At 39.5% G+C, this 20489-nt stretch overlaps 1 protein-coding gene across 11 annotated transcripts in view; it reads left to right on the plus strand.

Annotated features, from left to right (window-relative positions):
- Positions 1-20489, plus strand: part of NHSL1 (NHS like 1) — a 173890-nt gene that overhangs the window by 144293 nt on the left and 9108 nt on the right. For 8 of the 11 annotated variants that reach the window (XM_068184788.1, XM_068184777.1, XM_068184778.1 and 5 more), the window contains 2 exons: positions 6510-6702; positions 11575-11706. In XM_068184788.1, coding sequence (XP_068040889.1) covers positions 6510-6702; positions 11575-11706 — 325 coding nt within the window. The remainder of the gene's footprint in view (positions 1-6509; positions 6703-11574; positions 11707-20489) is intronic. The other 3 variants (XM_068184779.1, XM_068184780.1, XM_068184784.1) reach the window with 1 other exon arrangement.

The raw sequence follows: 20489 nt of genomic DNA on the forward strand, positions 1-20489 counted from the left end.
GTCTACAATGGAGACAATATGAAACCATTGTTAGGTGTCAATCCACAAGCATTTTCAGGTTTTGTGGAGTTGGGTGTCTGTCAGCAGATGGTAATAGTCGCACCACCAAGCACGTTGGTTCAGCATCTTGGCAAATGTCTAAGATAAGCAGAACATGTGCTGTTCCAAGAGAAAACCCTAAGGAGAAGCAGGCCCAACTCAAAAATGAGTGAACAAAATTAGAAAAAATAGAAAGCTGGAGTCTCTGAGTGGGAGTTGGTATAAAATTGTTTGGATCTGTCCTTTTAATGTTGATTCTTACAAGTTAGATTAATGAAGCACAGGCCAAGCTCCAGTGTAGTACTGATCCTAATTGAGTTTGCTGGTGATCAAATTGGTTTACCTGGATTTTACGTCTCAGTACTGTGACCGGTCTTCTCCTTTCTTGTATCTTATGTGCTGCTGTTGGTGACACAACTTGGGAGCTATTCCTGTCCTTCAGTATTTCTCTGTTTCACCAGTGTGAAAGATATTTTGAAATGTCACATTCAAACTCCAGTTCTCCTTATGTTCTGAAATGTATGCATGTGTATATTAACTGTATTTGTCTTTTGTGTGTTTTTTTCTTCCTTTTCTTTCCCTTTTTACTACTCATTTTTCTTTGTTTCTTTTTGTCTCACTCAACAGTCTAGTCTGTTAGACTGCATCTCTCAGTCTTGCATTAGCGCCTGCTGTAACTTGGTTCCCTGGAAAAACAAGGTACTTTGCCCACAAGTGGGACCATCCAGCTGCCATATCTGCAGCTTGATGTTACCTGTAGCATTTAGCGTATATGCAATTTTACTCTGCTCTTAGACTTCAGTCGTTACCTGCTGCTTTTTTCTGCTTAGAAAAAAAAGCAGTTAAAAAAAGAAGAGTCCCATGCCGAGTTTGTTTCTTCTGTGTTCCTCTGTACTCCTTTTTGTCTGCAGTACAGTATCCTGTATTTACCTGGTTCACAGAATTTTTATTCCCTTTTTTGTCTATTAACATCTGTCTCCTTTGAAACCCCTCCCTAAATGGATGTTGTGTTTCATTTAATTGGGTGCTTCATTGGTTTCTAATTAGCCAAGGAAAAACACTGCTAATTTGGAGGAATGTGTCTTTCTTGAATGATAAATGTGAGCTACAGAGAATACTTGCTCCCAAGCATGCAGTATTGCATTCCATTTATGAAAATGTTTGTGCACCCAAACCTCATGTTGTTTTTCTGTATGTCATGTCATTTGGCTTATGAACTTTGCTTTGATAATTATGCTTTGGGTGAAAAAACACTTCCCTTACTGTGGGGAGGGTGGCTTGTGGGATAGGGAGGAGAGTATATTTTTGCCACTGTGATAATCTGAACTATTAGTTATCTCTCCAGTATCTGCATGAAACTGTTTAGTATCGTAAGTGAAAACAAGTGCACTAACTGTATTGATTTGAGGAAGTCTAATGCAAAACTACTTGCTGCTAAGAGGAGGTAAATTTGAGCACTTCAGTTTTGGGGTGAGAATGCCTGAAAAGGCCTGAGACGTAAGGTCTGGCAGAGCTAAGATACCTCTGGGTGGTGTTGTCCTAAGGTGGCCACCCTGGCCCTCTGCTGCAGTTGCATGGCACTGCTCTTGTAAGCAGCACGTGTATTTTATATCATTTATAGGAGTTTGGTTTTTTTAAATACTGTGCCATTTACTGAGCTGAAACAGCAGCTCATAATGCATGAAATGCCAGAGCATAAGGAAGTGAGTACAGAAAGTCTTTGAACAAAGAAAAGAGGGTAATTCTTCACTTGTCGCATACTCAGACTCTGCACGATAAGGGATAAATTGTGGATGCTGAAAGATTACACGGGTTTAGAAAGCAACTGGGTACATTCTTGAAGGGCGAGGACTCCGTCCAGTGCTGAGAGAATATTCAGGAAAAAGTGTCTGCTCTGTGCATCTTCACATTTAAATTTTACCTTGATACAATTCATTGGCCTTTGTCTTAAGGTAGATAGAGCCTTTAGAGCTCCAATTAGTACACATCGTCTTGTGTTTTTCATCCCATTACAACAGAGTAAAGGAAGAAGAAAAGAACATTTCTGCAGTGCTTGTTAAGGTAATAATTTGCTTGATAGTCAGTAATTTCACTGACAAAAAGTTCTTTCCTTACTGAGACACAATGAAGGTTATGAAGTGAAGAATTTAGTAGGATAGCAGTGTCGGCTAGTGCTACTGGAGATCTGTGTGTAGAAGTAATAAAACGGAATATTCTCTGAAAACCGTGGGAACTAGACTGGTGACCTTGGTCTAGAGGACACCAAATAGAGTCTAATGACGAATTCATCTAAAGTGTAAATTCATGTAAATTAGTAATGTGGCAGTATTCCATGAGACAGTGTGAAACCCCATGGGTTGAATTAGGCATGTGACGTACCATTCTCAGTTGGCTAGCTTTGGGTCTTGGGTGTCTTGATCCCTTGGTGTTGGGAAAATGGCTCTTGAAGCAATCAAACCTAGTAAAACACTGGAGGCAGAAATAGGATGTTGGCAAATATAACAGACAGCTGAACTTGTATGGCTGCTGTCTGCAACACTGGGGCTTCTTTTCCTCTATTTTGTTTTTCTGATAAATGATGATTTTAGAAGTGATTTTAGTAGACAGTAGGGTAAATGGCATGACTAGAAGTTTGAAGTCTCTTTGCTGAAAAGTAAAATTTGTAGGGATTAAATTCTCCTCCTGGAGGGTCCACCTTTTTTTAGATACTGTAGTATAAACCCCTGTTATATAAAAAGGATTTAAAAGAAACAGATTATTTAGGCAGAGAGTGCTGCAAGATACATAGCATAAACTCATTTGTCATCTGGGACCTCTCAAATAGCATGGAAGTGCTGAGATAGTGAAACTCTTTTGCTGTATCTCAGCAGCTGAGTTGGCTGGGGGACAATATGTCAACAAGGCGTCAAGAGAGGCTCCAGCTTACTGAGCCATATAGCTTGTCTATAGGATATTTATGGGCCATTTTTCTCCTGGACTCTTATTTTAACTCCCATTTGAAGATTCATGCTTTTTCCCCTCTAGAGCATGTTTGTGGAAACACTGCAAGGTCCAAGGCTGCTGCTTTGATGTCCCACCTTTACTCCTTATCATGTCCATGAAAAAGAATGAATTCCAGCAAATTTTTCTGTGGAGATGAGTGTAACAACTCATTCCAGGGATTTGTGCATTTAAGACTACCAGTAAAGTTATTATGACTCAGAGATGCTTTAAAAATGGGACAAGTTATGGACATAGAGTTTATGATCAGCTATGCCTCGTTCTACTTCCAGTGTAACAGAACTGACTGGAGAAGACATTCCTGTCACACAGGAGCGATTCACTGCCTCTTCCAGCGAGCTTCTGTGCTATAAATCTGGGAATATTTGCTAAAAATATATAAATCTCACTTTCATCCTGATTATATAGATGAATAATTTCTGTCTGAAGAAGACTGAAAGATGAGTTGGTGCCCTTCTTCTATGTGTAATAAAGCTGTGAGCAGCTTTGTCGTGTGTACCATTATCACTGAGAGTACTTTGGAAGAAAGGATATGAGTAGAGACAGTCACGTTTCTTCAGGATCCATGGAAAATGTACCTACAGTTGAAATGTGAACACTTATTCTTACACCCAAAACCACTTCCACCTTTTCTACTGAATTGTTTTGTAGAAGTACGTATGTGTGTCTTGTGGCAGGAGGTTGTTCTCACTGACACGGCTTTGAACTCAACTGCACCATTGGGTTTTCAGTTGCTTCTCATTGGTTATATGCTCATATAACCTTATGCATTTCTGTCTGTCTTGCTCCCATCTGTCCCCAATTTTCTCAACTTCTGATTCTGCAAAATTTCTGATTGATGTTCCACATTCTTTGAATAATTAGGGTTCCCTTGTAGCAGATGCTTTACTAATTCAGTTTTTCCGTTCATATGCTGTAACAAAAAACCTTTTCTGCTTGGCTTGGATAATTTCTTTGAAAAGGAAGGATGGCTTTGTAACCAGTATCTCTGCCACTTAATGTACTGGAGTAGCCTTTAGAGACTGCTGCATGACAGCTGAGACCGGCACTGCAGTGCAGTCTGAAGGTGACACATACTGATACTGACGGTATCAAGCAAGCAGTGTATTTGAAGGTCACTGGTGCTCATCCTCATCCCAAATACTGCAAGGTTATGCTTGAGGTGTCTCCCTTGGTCTCCCTGATTCAGGTGGAGAAAAGCTCATTGTAGAACAGGGTAAGCAACACTTCCTTGCCTCAACCCTTGCTTACTCCTTCAAGTGCTATGCACATGCCTGCTGTGGCAGATGGGCTGTCACCCCCCTGCCATGTTCCTTACAAACCCTTTCTCTCAATCACTTTAAACCTAACTGGGGGAAGCATGGCCTGGAGGCAGCTTTTCCTTCTTCAATGGCATTCCTGTCCCAGATTTCTTAAGTTAATGAAGGTGTTTATGAATTTGGGTAATTTGAGGTGGGAAAGTCCTTGTGTTTGTAAGTACATATGTATGTGCCCACACTGTATATGTACAGTGTATAGATACACTCTCAAAAAAAGTTAAGCACATCATATTATTACTTGGGTTTAGAGCCTTTTAGAAACAGCAGAAGTCTGAAAAAATACTGGTGTTTTCCAAGAAGATTGTATTGATGGAACTGCCAGGACTTTCACTGGGCTGAGCCCTTACCCGCAGAGCAGCATCTATCTCTTCCACAGCCTCTCTAGGGAAAAAATTCAAGACTGTCAGAAATCGATTTCCTGGAAGAAAAGCTCCCATGTTTTAAAGTGTGGTTCTAAACCACAGAATAATATTAGTAATAGTTTCATTGCCTGAAATGTTTTTTCAGTGTTGCTTGAAGAGGTTTTACTTTTCTGTTACTTTTTGTCTGGAAGTTGCTTTTATTTTTATTTTCTATTTAATAAAGTGTTGGACTCTGTCCTAAAGAATATAGAGTCAAAGCATAACAGAATAAATAAATGGTTATTTATTTATAAACAGTGGAAACTCCTCATAGTAACAGGAAGAAATTAAAATCAGAAATTATTAACAGTGATTGCAGTACAGTGTTTAGGCCTATATTTTGTATAGCACTCAGCTTCAAGAGAAAACAGATCACTTGGACTGAACACCTACAGTAATAAAAAATACATCTGTTATAAATAGCGTGATGTTTTTTTTCATGCCTGTGTGCAGCAATGAGGGGGGAAGAGGCAGTGGCCCACTACTGACAACCCTGTTCTGAGTAGTATTTGATTTTGCAAAGGGGCAGAGTAATAAAGAAAAGAGGGGGTAATTCTGGTCTGGTGGTAGGGAGGAAGGTCCCAAAGCAAACTCCTCTGAAGCAGAGGAGTTGGGAGGTTGCAGAGAAATCTCTGCTAGTGCTGCAAATGCTATGCAATTCCTCTTCCATGTTCTCTTTTTTGTTTTGTCTGGGGGCAGAAGGAGACTGTGGTTGGTTTACCTCCAGGTCTTCCTTCCTCTCCTGTTCATGGGATTCTCTGGAGTGCCTTGCTGCTTCTCTCAGGTTCACTTGGGTTTGTGACCACCTGCTAGAAGCCCCAGTGATGGACAAGTACTGTCCTGTCAGTAAAAAGTTTCTCTATGGCTTTCTCTGCCATTACTGGCAAGCAAGCAATGACCTTGTAATGAAAATAGATTTGCTTCCCGATAGGAAATGGTTATTTTTGGCTTTAACTTTGGTGGAGGGATTTGCACAAGATGCTGCAACCTCTTTTTCTCGTGCAGAAAGATTTTTATTTTATTGGTTGGGGTTTGTTTTTTTTTTTTTTCTTAAATAAAACACTTCATGGAATTGAGTGTGGCTTAAAGTGCCACTTTGAGAAGAACTGACTTTTAAAATTATCGCTCTGTGGCTACTAATAATATTAAGTGCTTTCTCCCTGAAAAATGAGTAACCCCTTGAACTGTGGCATGAGTTTCTCCAAGTCCAAAGCAAACTTAATTGCTTACCTCACTGATGCATGGCTGATGATTCTGTGGAGTGTGCTGATTGGTTCTTTTACTGAGCTCTGCTAAAATCTGTCTTTTGATAACAGGATTCTTGCTGAGACCTTAGGCATTTGTACAACCTAGTGCAGCTGGAACAAAGCAGTGCTCAAATCTCATAATAGGGCATGGGGAAGTGAGAGGGGAAGGGAAGGCCAGCATTGGTGCAGGGAGAGAGACATTAATCGCTTCAGTGTCAGTGTGTAAGGTGTAATTAGTAACTGTGCTTTGCTATGTGCAAATCCACTCCTTTCTCCTTTGTCTCTCGAATGTCTTGAAAAAATACAAACTAGATGTTTTATTGTGCATTTTTTTGTGTATTTTTTAAAACTGCTCTTTATGTAGCTCAAAGTGTGATATTTGTGAAGGCGTGTTTTGCTCCAGAAGCAATCAATGCTGACTACAGCAGCAACACCTTAGTAATATCATAGTCCTATTTTTTTTAGTAGTAAACTTACAGTGTTGTATGTATTTCTGTTTGTAGTGTCCTGTCTCTCCCTCTGAAGAAGAAAAGCTTATTACCATCAAAAGGCCTAAAAGTCCAGCTACAAATGAGTTATCAGATATCAACACCCAAACCAACTGGACTAAGTCTCTCCCGCTGCCAACGCCAGAAGAGAAAATGCGACAACAAGCACAAGCCGTCCAAACAGATGTGGTTCCTATTAATGTGACTGGTAGGCTTTTAATTTCACTAATTGCATTACACTGGTGAGAGAGGGCAGAGATGAAAGGGGATCCATACAGTTGGCTAGTCTTTAGACACTCATATATTCAGTGCATGAATTTTAAACTACTTACCACACCTTTCTATGAAAACCATTTTGCATTTAATAGTCTAAACCTGAACTTAATTAGAAAATATCAAAATCCCTTAAGACTGTCATTAATGGAGATAGTTAAAATATGTGGGTTTGAAAAAGCATTAGATATTGATGAAGTGCAAAAAGAGGGCTGATAAATAACAGTGTTTTGCTGAGGACTGCACTGAGGATGTGTAATTGAAAGTCATGTTTTATCCAATGTTGATGGTGTTTTAAGATTTTCTTCTAGGAATTTTTTTTAAGGAAGGTTGTCAGGAAGTTCTGTGTTTCAAAGACTAAATATTACAGAAATCAAGAAAAAAAGCTCTAGGATCTCATTTTTATCAGCAACAAAAGTTTCAGGTGTCAAGGAGAGTAGGGTTAGAATAGCAAAAGTTAATGAGGCTATACCTTTGAGCAATACTCTAGTAAGACACTCCACTTACATAATCATAGTCCACATCTTGTTATGAACTGTGTATTAACTCTTCATTTTGAAAGTGCTCTTTGATTTTACAGTTGCAGAACTCTCACTCTGAGGAAGTTAAATTACATTAAAGACTAATGCAGAATAGATACTTTGTTGTGGGTAAAATAGAATTTCTGTCAAAGATGGCATTATCGCTTCAGTTTAATAACCTCGTTTTTCTGCACAGTATCAAGATTGTCTCTTATTAGTTAATTCAGATAACTGACTGCTTGCCTGCCAAAGCCAGGATGATATTCAATATCCAATTTATTTCAAATGCCATATGGCGTGCTCTGACTCCATGCTTACTCTGACAATCAATAGTTTGCAATGTTTGGTTTTGTTTTGAAAGTAAATTAGGTTCTCTTTCCCTTCATGACTACCAATGCTTTTTTCACCTGTATTTTTATAAACTAGTATTTTAATTAGTATTATTTAATAGTATTTAAATATTCTAGTAGTATAGGAACGGGACAGCTCTAACACCAGCAAGCTCTGAGAAATCAACAAGAAATTATTCCTTCAATAGCAGAAAGTATTTGAAGTAAACAGATGAAGACAACATGAAGTCATGAATACTCCACCTCTGGAAAACTAATAAAAGGAAAATACATGCAATGCTGAAATGTTGCTAGGCCAGTTGGTATTATCTAGGGAATTTAGGGTACAGATGCAGAAGGCCAAGTTATGGGAACAGCGGATAATCTGACATAATCAATAAGCTTTAGATACTGTGACAGCCGGAACACAGTATACTCAGAGAAACAGTAATCTGTTGTTTGATTTCATGACCCTACATACTGCAAAAAATATGGGAGAAGTAAACAGATGAAAAGAAAAATCAGGTAAAGGGATAAAATAGCTAATAGAATTAATTCAGTATCATGTGGAACATTACCGTGTTTGGATAAATTATGCTTGTGACTTCAACCTGCATAATTTGATTGGTGTAGCAAAGCTTGTGTCCCCTGAATTGATTAGCCAGGGCTCAGAAAACTCAGAAATTCTCAACTTTTGCGACTGAAATGGTGCACATGCATATTACAGCTTACTCATATTTATCTCACTTTTTCTGGAGTGTATGATTGAGCACTTACTCCCTTTTAAACATGGTAATTGGAAGAGGTAGAAAGGCAGGGCATTAAAGGAAGACTGCTCTTGCATCATGTGATCTGGTCTCCAGGATCCACCGTTCCCCTTCCCTTGAAATAATTGTATTGCCACTGTGAAACAAGGCAAGCATGTGAGCCACACACAACATACAGAAAAAGCTGCTGTCCTTGTTGCTTTTAAAAAGTCACAATCTGCTTCCCTCCTCTGCTCTCCCACATACCAAGTAATTTTCTTTTGTGAAGTTCCTTATGTTACTGCACGAGGCAGGAAAAAACCCGACAAGAAATCCAGTGCCGTTTGTTCAACATAACACGGAACAAACCATTGAGGATTTTTGTTTTGATTTGGCTTTTTCCTTCACACACTCTTTTCCTTTCTGTCCCAGAAGAGAGGTCAAAAAACTTCCATTTTATTACTCCTGGCATGAAATAAAAGGTTAACCTCTGAAGAGGTTGCTGGCAATTGATAACGTTTTTAGCAGTGTATTAGTGGTGATTCTGCTACAAAGGCCTCTCATGTGGCTGTGCAATAAATGCTCCATGAGTTCAGCTTTCAGGGCTCTTTGGTGAACAGATTGCAACTAATACAGTAGTCATAAAAATCTGTTGGATAGCCTGAAGGTGCAGGGACATTGCATTAGGCTTACAAGCTGCTGACTAGACATCCAGATTTGGAAGCAGTTTTGGTCTCAGAGTGCTTGGGTGGAGCTTTATTCTGGAAGGGGATAGACTGAATTTTTCAGTGGTGGGCAGTCTTTGCATTTGCATATTCTGTGGGTTAAAAGATATATATGTGTATATATATATATATATAATGGTGTCTGTTCTCATGGGCTTTCCAGAACTAACTTTCTTTACAGATGGAGGAGTCTGGTAATGGTGGAGGTGATAACTGCCAGGCTGGATCCTACAAAATATTTAAGCATTTGCTTGAGTCCAACTTGACTGACTTCAGTGAGATTTAAGTGCATACTTAAATATTTTCTGTGAATCCAAGGAAATGGAGTATACTACATGAGGGAAAACTGAATAAAGTATATAAGGAATACCTAGATGATTTATTAAAAACCTGTAAGAGAAGGAGAAAACTGTTCTTAAATCTGTAAAATATACTTACCATTGACACTGATATTTTCTAACATGAAAAAGATGACAGTGAAGAAAGAAAAAAAACCTGAGACATTCTGATTTTGCTTGTTGGATTTCACTGAAGTTGCTATTTTGAAATTCTACAGATTTGCATAGTGGCCTTTGTGTATCAGAAGCCATTAAAGATGGATTGGTTGAGTTAGCTTTTAGGTAGCTCATTTGGAACAAATTACTGTGGATCATTTGACACAGTAACATTTCCCCATGACCATCCTGTTTGTGCTGTGTGAGGCTTCATGTAAAAGACTCTTACCTTGTTTGCACCCTTACCACTTACATTTTATTCCAGGGCTTTATTCAAAGCTACGTTACAATTTTCTTGCCACTCACCATCTTGGGCATGATTGTTGGCCTTTGTGTGGATAGAGATATGTTCAGAGATGCAAAACTTTATCCTTCAAATCTGTTGGATTTGTATAATGTGGTTAGAATTATTTTTATCATCATGCAGGACAGAATAACCTAATGTCCTGACTTTTGCCCCATACGGGTCGTAACGCCCTAATAGTGGTGCTTCCCGAGACAGTGGATAGTCTGTCTCAATATTTCAGGACTACTACTAAGCCAGTGGGATCCATAGCTCTCAATTTTGTAGTTCCCTTGGGCTTCCCCTCCTCCCTTACTTAATCTGACTTCAGTCAATCCAACAGTTGGATGAAACTGACATTTTGTGACTGCAAGGATTCCACTCAGCAAAAGTGCGGCCTGTGGTCAAGGCTCCGGTCAAACAGAGTCAGAGTCTTTATATTTACAACATGGTAAATGAAAATGCTACATTTTTTCCTTGCATTTTCACAAGTCCACATGCTATACTTCAATATATGACTGTATCTTTAACTGTTATAGAGGTAATGAGGTTTTCTATGCTACTCGCACGACACACATCGTACTGATGTGCAGTCAGCCAGGGGTAATTTTTATGATGTATTAGTTACCGTGCATTAATCACTTTCTAGAGGTAAATAATTTGGTCATCAATTTTCAAAAAAAGTGTAGAATGGAAAAAAACATGTACAATGCATTTCAAGGTTGTCCTGCCTTTAAATTTGAATGGATCATCTAAAGGACATTAAGCAGTGCTTTAAAAAGGGAACTTACATGTGAGCTACAGGGGGTAGCTGTTGAAGTTTAAAAGTGGCAGAGAATTAGCTTATGATCTATAGTGCAATCTTTATCTTACTGCTATTGAAATGGCCAAATTATAAACCTCTAAACAAAAGTGAATTCCTAAACAAAAGCTGCTTTATGATAGTGGTGCTTCTGGGTCCCATTATGATACAGCACATGGTCATCATAAGGCTTTGTCTGGCAAAGTGCACTTACTCAATTTTTTTAGCTCTTGGCATTGTATATTTTTATAATCATCTGTAAAGTTTCAATTTTAAGCAGCTTTCGCTCTGAAATATTTATGAGTCCACGAGATCAGTTTGATCTCTGTGTGCTCTGTAGTTCTTATTTGTATTCGTGTTAAAAGATCAACACCAGAAATGCGGTACACTTGACAGGTTCAGAGGAACTTGGAATGAAAAAAAGGGCCTCATGCGAATTAATGATAGAGCTGTGCAAAGGCATCGTAATAGCTGTTGCCAATAGCAATGTCTGCTCCTGCATAAACCATTGTGATCATTTTCATGAGCAGATTTGCTTTTCTGCAGCTCATTACTTAAAAATAAATTAATGAAACCACAGGAAAAGCTATGAAGGGCCAAATTAAAGCAAGGATTCTCTCTCTTTGCTTGTGGAATTAGAGCTGCTCTCACCAAATATGAATTGGGCTCAGGAAGTCAAAATTCCTTTTAAAACACGCAGTACTGTGTAATGGGTATTTGTGTCTAAAGCCTTACTGTGACAGTGTGTTGTATCTTCCTTCAGTGTAAACCTTCATTGTAGGACCAAGCTAACAACCATTTATTAATGCCTTTTTTTTCCATTTCTACAACAAAACTAGCGGAAGAAAGTGCATGATGTCAGTGTGCTTGGAAGTAATGTTGCTTTGCTTGTTCTACCATGTATTAGGGGAGAATTTCGACCGCCAAGCCAGCATTCGGCGGTCTCTAATTTACACAGACACGGTGGTAAGACGGCCGAAGAAAGTCAAAAGGAGAAAGACTATTACAGGAATCCCTGACAACATACAAAAGGAGCTAGGTATGGCTCATCAGAACTGTATTCCATCCACTATTCATTGTCACTGCTTATCATTACTCAACTAACTACATCACCAGTGCTCATGAAACCAAATACAGTCTGATAGCCTATTTCAGTTCCAAATACGTGTGTGCCTCCTTGCCACCTCTTGCATTGGGAAGCTGGGACCTTTAATCTGTTGACTTCCATCTGTTAAAGGGAACAGGGTGTTTGGAAAATGGTGTACTGGTACAATGAAAATCTGCAGGGATGTAAGGTGTCTGGATTTTAATGCTTTCCTTCAGATTTGGTCATCTCTTCCAGGATGTTCACCAAAGCAAAACTGAAGTGGGCAGATGTATTGGCTTGTGAGTAATTATTTAGTGGAGTAAATCAGTTAATGGATGCCTTCCTGAATCTGCTGAGGATTGCATCAAGAGTGAAAAATCTATTTTCCAGTTCAGTTTTGGCAATCCCTTAAGTATCAGTGTTACTTGATTGGCAGTAACTTACCTGGGTTTATTAGCTATTCCATATATTCTAAAGTAATAGAATATGTGGAATATATTTCTTTCCTTTAGAATATATGGAATAGCTAATAAACCCAGGTAAGTTGGGTTTATTAAGAAGGAGGACTGCCTGAGGTAGTATAAATGTGGTCTATCTCCTTCCCACTTGGTAATAGATGTGAATTCAAAGCTGATGAAACATTCTGAATTTTGGCAGATCTTTCAGACACTTTTTGCAGAATTCTTTGATTTAAATTGTGTTATTTTAGTTAATTTTTTGAGAAATTATTTCAGTTTTTCCCAGATTATAGCTTCACAGATAAAAGTATTCCCCCCCACCTTTTTGTTTTCTCCATAGAGGAAGAATATGTTTTAAAATAATCTGGCAGAACTTAATTTTGGTGCTTTACATGTGAAATCATCTCATTTATTGATGATTTCAGTAAGTTTTGCTACCTTGCATGTTGCGTCTATTTATTTATTTATTTTTAATTACGTTTTCAGGGTGTTTTTTTTTTCAGAAACAGAAGCAAAAATCTGTAGCTTGTCTGGATGGGTTTGAAATGAGCTAGAGGGTCAGGCACAGAGAAAGCCAAGAAACAGACAATTACATGCAGAGAAGTTTGTGAGTAGAACTGTGCTCCTTCAGCATCTGTAATGAAACAGTGCTCTGCCATGGGAATCCTCTGCCTCAAGAAAGCATTTACAAAATGTAAAGGTTACATTTGTGATCATTTCAAAAAGATGTTTCATGCTTCTTGAAGACATCAACTGTAATTGTATTTGGTGGAGTAAACTGAGAATGCAGTTGGCATCTATCCTAAAAAGAATTCTTCAATGAATACCTTAAAAGAAGTTTATGGCTTTTGCCAATCTGTTCACTAAGGGTGACGAGTTTTTACCTTGATTTTCATCTTTCATGTCTGTGCTGAGCACATTTCATGTTGCACTGCTTGGAGGTTTTCCTTGGCTTCTATTTTAAATTGTGGACTGGCAGTATCCCACTGTAGTAGCGCTCTCTGGATGGTTCCCTGGCCCCCAACCTGCAGGCACATAGAGCTTCAGCCATCTGCCTTAGGGCATAAGTTGTCTGAGGAGTTCCATGTTGCTTCCATGGTGGTTGTATCTCTTCCAGGGAGCAAATTGTATGCCAGGAGAACTCTGTGACGGCAGTATCCATCCTCTTAGCACATTGGTTTCCATCACGAGACAGAAGGTGCACTAGAAAAGAATGATAGTGTCTTACCTTACACATGGGGAAACCAGACATACTGCAGTGAAGTGACTTAGCCAGTCAGACACCGGGCTGCTGGCAAAGCTGGCAATAACTGCAAGTCTCCCCCATCCCTGTTCAGTGCACTTTCTGCCTTTTCTCCCCTGTCACTCCCCAAATATTTCTGTAGCAGTCCATTCCCTATTTCTCTTACACTGTCCCAAAACAAACGACAAGTTGTTTTAAAACATTCCACAGTTCATTTGATCGGAACAAGTATCCGGACTAAACTCCAAATTAAGCAATTGCATTATGCCTATTGACATTCTCCCTGTGGTTTCAGCTGAATAAATCTCTTTGTTTCTCCTCTAAAGCATTGCTGTGAATGGTTATAATATTTGCACAAAGATTAAAATCCCTTGGTACACTAGAGTTGCTGTGTGCAGGCTAAATAACCAACATATACAGCAGATTCTTGTGACCCATTGTTTATCCTTCAGAAGGAAGCAGAAACTTGAGAGAACCTCAAAGCTTCAACCAGGCTTGGACTATTTTCATTTCTTGTGAGAAAGCCTGGAAGAACTTTTGTGAGGCCAAGTTGCTGGGGTTCTCCCTTGGCTGCTTTGGGTCCTTTGTAACAGGAGAGACCAAGCAGAAGAGAAAGCCTGCACTGACTGCTGGCCTGAGCTCACCGGATGTGGTGCCCTCATAGAACTTAGCCAGACATACTGAAAGGAAACATTAACTTCACCCATGTACTCAAAGCATCTTTAAACATTCCTGCTTCTTAGCATTGAAATGCTGTTATGTTTTCACAGGTGTCTTCCAGCGATGAGCCAGTCTCTCTGTGTAGACTTGAAAATTCTGCATAAAAAATTCTGTGTAAATAAAATGCAAGATGATAGATGGGATTCTGAGGCACAGTAAGAATGTGAAGTGTCTACCAGTTTAGAGATGGCAATTACTTTTTGAAGTTGTTTTTTAACTGCAGCACCCTCTCAGTACTATTTAGGAGAGTGACACCAAAGTAACAGGAGAAGGCAAAGCATTCTTCTCTCTGCCAAAGACAGCAATGAAAAAGAATCAGTTCTGCATACTTCTGAATTACCTTCTTTGTCTTACAGAACATAAATATTACATACATATTTAATGGGAGTCAGTGTTGGGTCAAAATGGCAGAAAGAGCAAGAAACTTTTGAGATGTTTTACTTCAAGTGCTCTTGGTTTCTCTGCTCTGTTGCCATTATCCATTGTCTCTAGATGTCTTCTTCAGATGGTATCTTATTTGCAAACCTATATTCCCCCCTCAGACAAGAAGATGATTCCCAAACAGAAGTTTGGTAGAGATGAGCACCTCTCTGGAAGAACCTGTCACTGGCCTTGCACATTTCTTGGCTCTTGGTTATCATCAGCTCCCTTCACGCATTCCAACTCTCCAGATGAAATTAAGGCAGCAAAATGCTTTCCACCTTTCCATGGTCCCTTCTTTGTGTCAGTGCTCTAGGGTCTGGCTCAGACTAACTTTCTTTTTGTGGAAGTTCTAAGTTTACCTGGTTGTGAGTGTTTCTCCAGATCTCTGCACCAGTGCAGTCCTAGACAGTAGTGGGCAGCTTCTGATGTCTCAGACTCCCTCCCTCTCTTGCAGGAGGAGCAGGTCTCAGACCTGACTATCAGTTCCACCACAGTTCCTAATAAACATACCCTACCAAAACAGGGGAGAGGAAAACATCTTCAACTTTTCCACCTTTTGATTCCTCCTTCTGACAGGCATTTTGATGTTTTTTTTTTAATTCCAACCGAAAGTTTCTGTCTTCTTGGTTTCCAAAAATGTCTTCTAATTTTATGCTTCCTTTAGATTATTTAAATCTTTTTTTTCCATGTTACAGGTCCAATCCTTTTTTTACATCTTACAGATGCAATTCATAGTCTTTTTGGTTCTGTGATTTTCTTGCCCCATGTACTTTCTTTTCCCCTTCTTGACCTAAAGGTTCAAAGGGTCAGAATGACCTCATACTGTTTTTTTGGCTTATTTTCCTACCTCACTTTTTCAGTAGCTCACTGTCACCTGTAGGATCTCATGTCAGTCATTGGGAGGGAAACAACTGACACCTCAACTGTCAGTCCTTCATTTGCTTTCTTGCTGTGCAGCTCAGTCCCCTGGTGGTACCAGCTGGTGTCTCAGGTATCATTTGGGAATGTTGAAGCTCTCTATTGACATGCCTGAGAGGAAGCAATTCCATCTCAGCATCATGGGGGCAAATGAGTCCTTCTGATCTTTGGAAGCTCAGCTGTTCTATTAAAAATGCCTCTTAATTGATACTCTTTTCCAATTAGTTCCCTCCAGGGCTAGCAATCACTCAAGTTACGGGTCCCATGCGTAAGAAAAGTCCCAGATACCCATTGGTCCTACCAAAATACCATACAAATACCCAGCTGTTCCAGCCAAGTAATTTGGCACCTGCTTCTATTTGGAACTTTAGCAGTCTTTGGAGAGAATATCTCTGTTTCAAAGTTCTTATGCCTTTTGACTAACATTGGGTTTCTACCTGTAGTTTTTCACAATTTTATGTTTCTAGCACTATCCATGTACAGATCAGGTGTTAGAAAGCAGTTATAATCTGCTCTTTGATACTGGGAGGATGAAGAACACAGATGCCGAGAATATAGACTTCACCAGAGGTTGTTAGGTTAGAGAAATAAACAGAATCAAGAAAACCTGAATTCCTGTTTATTTTATTTATATCAGAATTCTCCCTCTCAGGGTGGCAGTGATATGTGCAGGTATTAAAGATTTTTTTTTTAGCTGGCAGTACTGAAAAGTTTCACTGCAATATTATTCTTCCCCTCTGAGAGATTACAGATGCTTCTTGGAGCACAGTGAAAATTCCTTAAAATTGCCATAAGCCCAGTGTACTTGTCTGTTTCTTGTTGAGTATCTCTTAAAATCACTCAGTTTGTAATTGCTGGGGTAAAACAGAATAAGAATCTCTGGGCTTTTTTTGTAACACTAAACTGTGGTGCCTGCACAGTGACTTAGCCAGTTTACCAGGTTTGCAGGATTGCTAGGTGGGGCATGAGGAGGCAGTGAGAGCAACACACCTTAGGAATGTGCCTGTGGCATAAGAAACAAGTGCTTACATTAGAAATGGTTAGTCAGAAGGTAAGAAAGACTACTTTTTTGTTCTCGTTGAAACAGGCATCTGCTTTGTGACACCAGCACACTCGCTGTTTATCTTTTCAAACCCTCAGTTTTCCATGCTCATTTCAATGCAGAGGACCTTTCATGTGATTCTCTGCAACGAGCTGCTGGTGGCACCAGAGCAGCTGGATGCACAGCAGGGCTGCTAGTAGCTAGGTCCCAGGCATTATATACAGATACAGACACACTCTCTTCCCCATCAGATTTGCCAAATTTGTCGTTCTCAATCCCTGTCCTCTCTAATGAGCAACACCAGTGACTACCAGAGTCCACAGAGTGGGTGATCTTTACTAGCTGCTGGACCCTGCGCTGAACATGCACATTAGTGAAGAGCATTTGCCATGAGAGATTTGCAGCATAGTAGGGTAATGAAGAAGAGCATAGATACAGGTCTCCTGTGGTGGACATAGCACTGACTGCAGTGCTGCTGGATACAGGATAATGCAAAAGGCAGACAGGACAATTACTTTCAGCCACATTTATCATGCACCTAGTTTGCAGCGACTTCTGATTTACTTCATGATGTTCAGCATCTGTAACCTGATGTCTGGTTCTGCGGCATTTTTTTCTGCAGTCTGCTCACACATTTTCCCTGCAACTAGATGGACTTATGGATGGTATTCTTTAAAAGATCTGATTCTGTTTAAGGATTTTGGTGTTGCAGATATCTTCTATCTTCTGACTGCTATTTATTTAAGTAGATGTTTTCTGACAAACCTAGCATTATTAGTGTACTTAGTCAAAGGTTTGAGCTGTCCCTTAGAATGGGATTGGCTTCTAGCTGCAATACCAACAAAGATTTTAAGGGGATTTGAAAATCCTTAATTTCCTGTATTACTCTAGAGGTGAGTGAGGGTTTTACTGTGCATTTGTAAATCGTAAATAAAATACTCCTCGCTACCCTCCTCTGAATTTCACCAAAATCATAAACACCTCAGCATTTTACCGGTATACCCGAGTCTTAAATGTTCCTCTGGTTGGTTTTGTGAACCATTTTCCCTGCAGATTTTTGTTGTCCCTCTTCAGAAAATAGAACAATAAAAAGAATAAATCCTCACAGCTTTGCTGATCAAGTTTCAGAATTCTTAAAGAACAACAACAAAAAAAACCAAACAAACAAAAAAAAACTTTCTTAAAACCTCAAAGTTATATTTGTGTAATAGTAACAACAATGCAAAATTCCTTCCCTGATCATATCCCATAGAATGATTGAAGGATGTAGCCCTGTAGTTTATCTTTCTGAAGCTGGGCTGCCTTGCCCTCCATAATCCTGTGTTTATTTGGGCTCTGAATCATTCTAACTAGAAGTGGCCCCACACCAGTGCAAAGACTTGCACTGGTCTTCTTTGGGCCATTGCAAGTCTTTGCACTGGTGTGGGGGTGGGCACCCTGCAGGATTGAGGTTGTGAACATTTGCTGCTGTTGAGTCAATTTATGCAGTTTCCCAGAGCATATTAGGCTGGACCATAAATGACATCTATTTTGGTAACAAACCCAGGGTAAGTACTGGTTCTCAGCAGCATCCTGCCGCTGGTTGTTGGTGCTGCCCTCTTGTTAGTGTACTGCTCTGGCTGGGGCAGCCAGCAGTGCACAGGCTTTTTTGGGGTGTGTGCCAAGGGAAGGGGCAGGAGCTGCTGCACCAGGCATTTTGGTATAGCCATCAGTGGCCTCCTTTATTCAGTGGCCTTTTTTATTCAGTGCCATTAATTTTGTTTTTCAGACATCACTGTGCATTTACTATGAACAGTATGTCCCAATAAATTATTCTAACTCTCCTTGTTTTGGAAGAAGATGGTGAGGTTAGCAAGTCCAGCATTGGTTCACTCTGCCATTTACCTTCTCTAGCAGTAACATTTTGAACAGACATAAAACACCCATCTGCATTATACTACTTGTGAAAGAGGGTGCATTTAGCTTCCTCTGTGAATACAGTACAGACATACCACATACAAATGCTCTCAGCCACAGGTCAGTGTGTGACAGTATTAGATACTGGCTGTAGTGCTGACTGCTTCGTTCTCCACCAGCACAATCCTTTTGTCTCATCTGCGCGTGTGTTTGTGTGCGTGTGTGTGTTTCACAGTGGCAGAAGAAGAAAAATACCCTATCTCTTTGGTTATTTACATATCTTGGCATGCAGATTTTTGTTACCAGATATTTTTAATTGACCAACATTAAAATCAGTGATGTCATGGTTCCAGAAACATTTGTAATGTCTACTTTGATGTTTTTCTCTGTCTTAACTAAAGGGGTGCACTGATTCCATAGAAAAAATACACCTGGAAAGGATGATTATTTTTCTTACTGTACAGTTCTTAATAACTGCAAACGGAATATGCAAATCCCTCTCTTGGTTGGCTGCAGTAGTCCATCTGTTCTGACAGTATCTTGTATTAGATTATCCAAGACATTTGCCAGCATCTGAGTATCTAGCTTTGCAGCAAAGCTCTACCAGAAGCAGAAAGAGGCTGCATTTTTATAACAGCAAGAGAATTTACACAAAGCACCCTAACTAGGCTTCAAGCTGCTGAAAGACTACTTAGGTGCCTGAGGAAAAGAAGTAAACAATCCTTTTTGTGTGTGCTGCTTTAACTGTAGCCTTTTCAGAGCCCTCTTTTCCTTACCCTAAATGCCTCTTTTGCCTGCCAAGAATGAGGATGATTAAATGTCCTTTAAGTGGTGTTTTTAAAGCTGCATGATATGAATACCTATCCTCCCAATGCAGTTTCATATAGTAAATATGAAAGGAGAACATTCCTTTCAGGCATGCTACTTTATTGCTCCTGAGACTCACTAAGGCAGAGGCTTGAAATAACCAGTTCTCCCCCACAGTGACATATGTGTAGCATCCTTACCAGCATCTCCAGCAGCTTGCCTGCTTCTCTCTTGCTATTTATACAGCAGTGCAACTGAACTCAAAAGCAACAGCTTTACACAGACTAATTTTAAAGCAGTCCTCTGGTTTGTGATTTTAAAAGGTGGCTACCAATATAATTTTAAGTTTAAAAGAGCCCTAAAATCCTTTCTGTTGACCCAGTGATAGCTATAAATTGAATTAAAACTGATTTTCCATTGTCTTCAAAGTTGGGGGTGGGGGGAGTTATGCCAATATGTGATTATTCCTTCTTGTAGAAAAAGTGGTTATTTTTTTTATTTCCTTATGGTGCTGAGGATGAGACAACCATCAATACCAGCTGTTTCTTTCCCCCAGTTCTTAGTGTTTTTCCTTTATGATAAATAGAAAGCAGTTGTATAGAGAAACATTATCTAATGGTTTTCTTTGCAGTGTTGGATAATGCTTATATGAATGCTGTTACAGCATATGTATTACTTGTGGTAAAACAATGCATGTTTCCATGTGTTAGCATTCTTTCAGACAAACTGCAGGACTTGGAGAGCTATCTGTGTCTCCTGAAATACTTTCTTCTGAAGTGTAATGGTTGTAAAAAGTAGATCGTTTATTCACATTAGTCTCCAGATTTCCTTCCCCTTTTCTTTATTGCATGAGGCATTAGCATGGGAACACACTTCACGTTTCTCAGGCTTTTGTCTGTTCCTGCTGCGTTGCCTACTGGAAGTCAAACAGTACTACTTGGTTTCTGACACAACTGATTACTATGGAAATTATTACCATGTCATAAACAGAGGATTTCATGTGTCGAATGTGCAGCAGGAACACAGACAATTCTGTAAGCAGAAGGTTCCTGGTAATAAAGAAAAAGGGAAGAGAAATGCAGAAAACAGATGATGCCTCTGCAAAATCCATTGTTGCAGATTCTTCTTCAGAAGGCATAACCTGCAGGAGCATCGGGATCGAGCAGTTTGCTGGGTTGCTGTTTTTTTTTTAATGCGTGAGAAGATAAATGTGAATTTGTGCTTCAAG

The sequence above is a fragment of the Anomalospiza imberbis genome, chromosome 3 (genome assembly GCF_031753505.1).
Source record: "Anomalospiza imberbis isolate Cuckoo-Finch-1a 21T00152 chromosome 3, ASM3175350v1, whole genome shotgun sequence".
Classification (NCBI taxonomy): Eukaryota; Metazoa; Chordata; class Aves; order Passeriformes; family Viduidae; genus Anomalospiza; species Anomalospiza imberbis.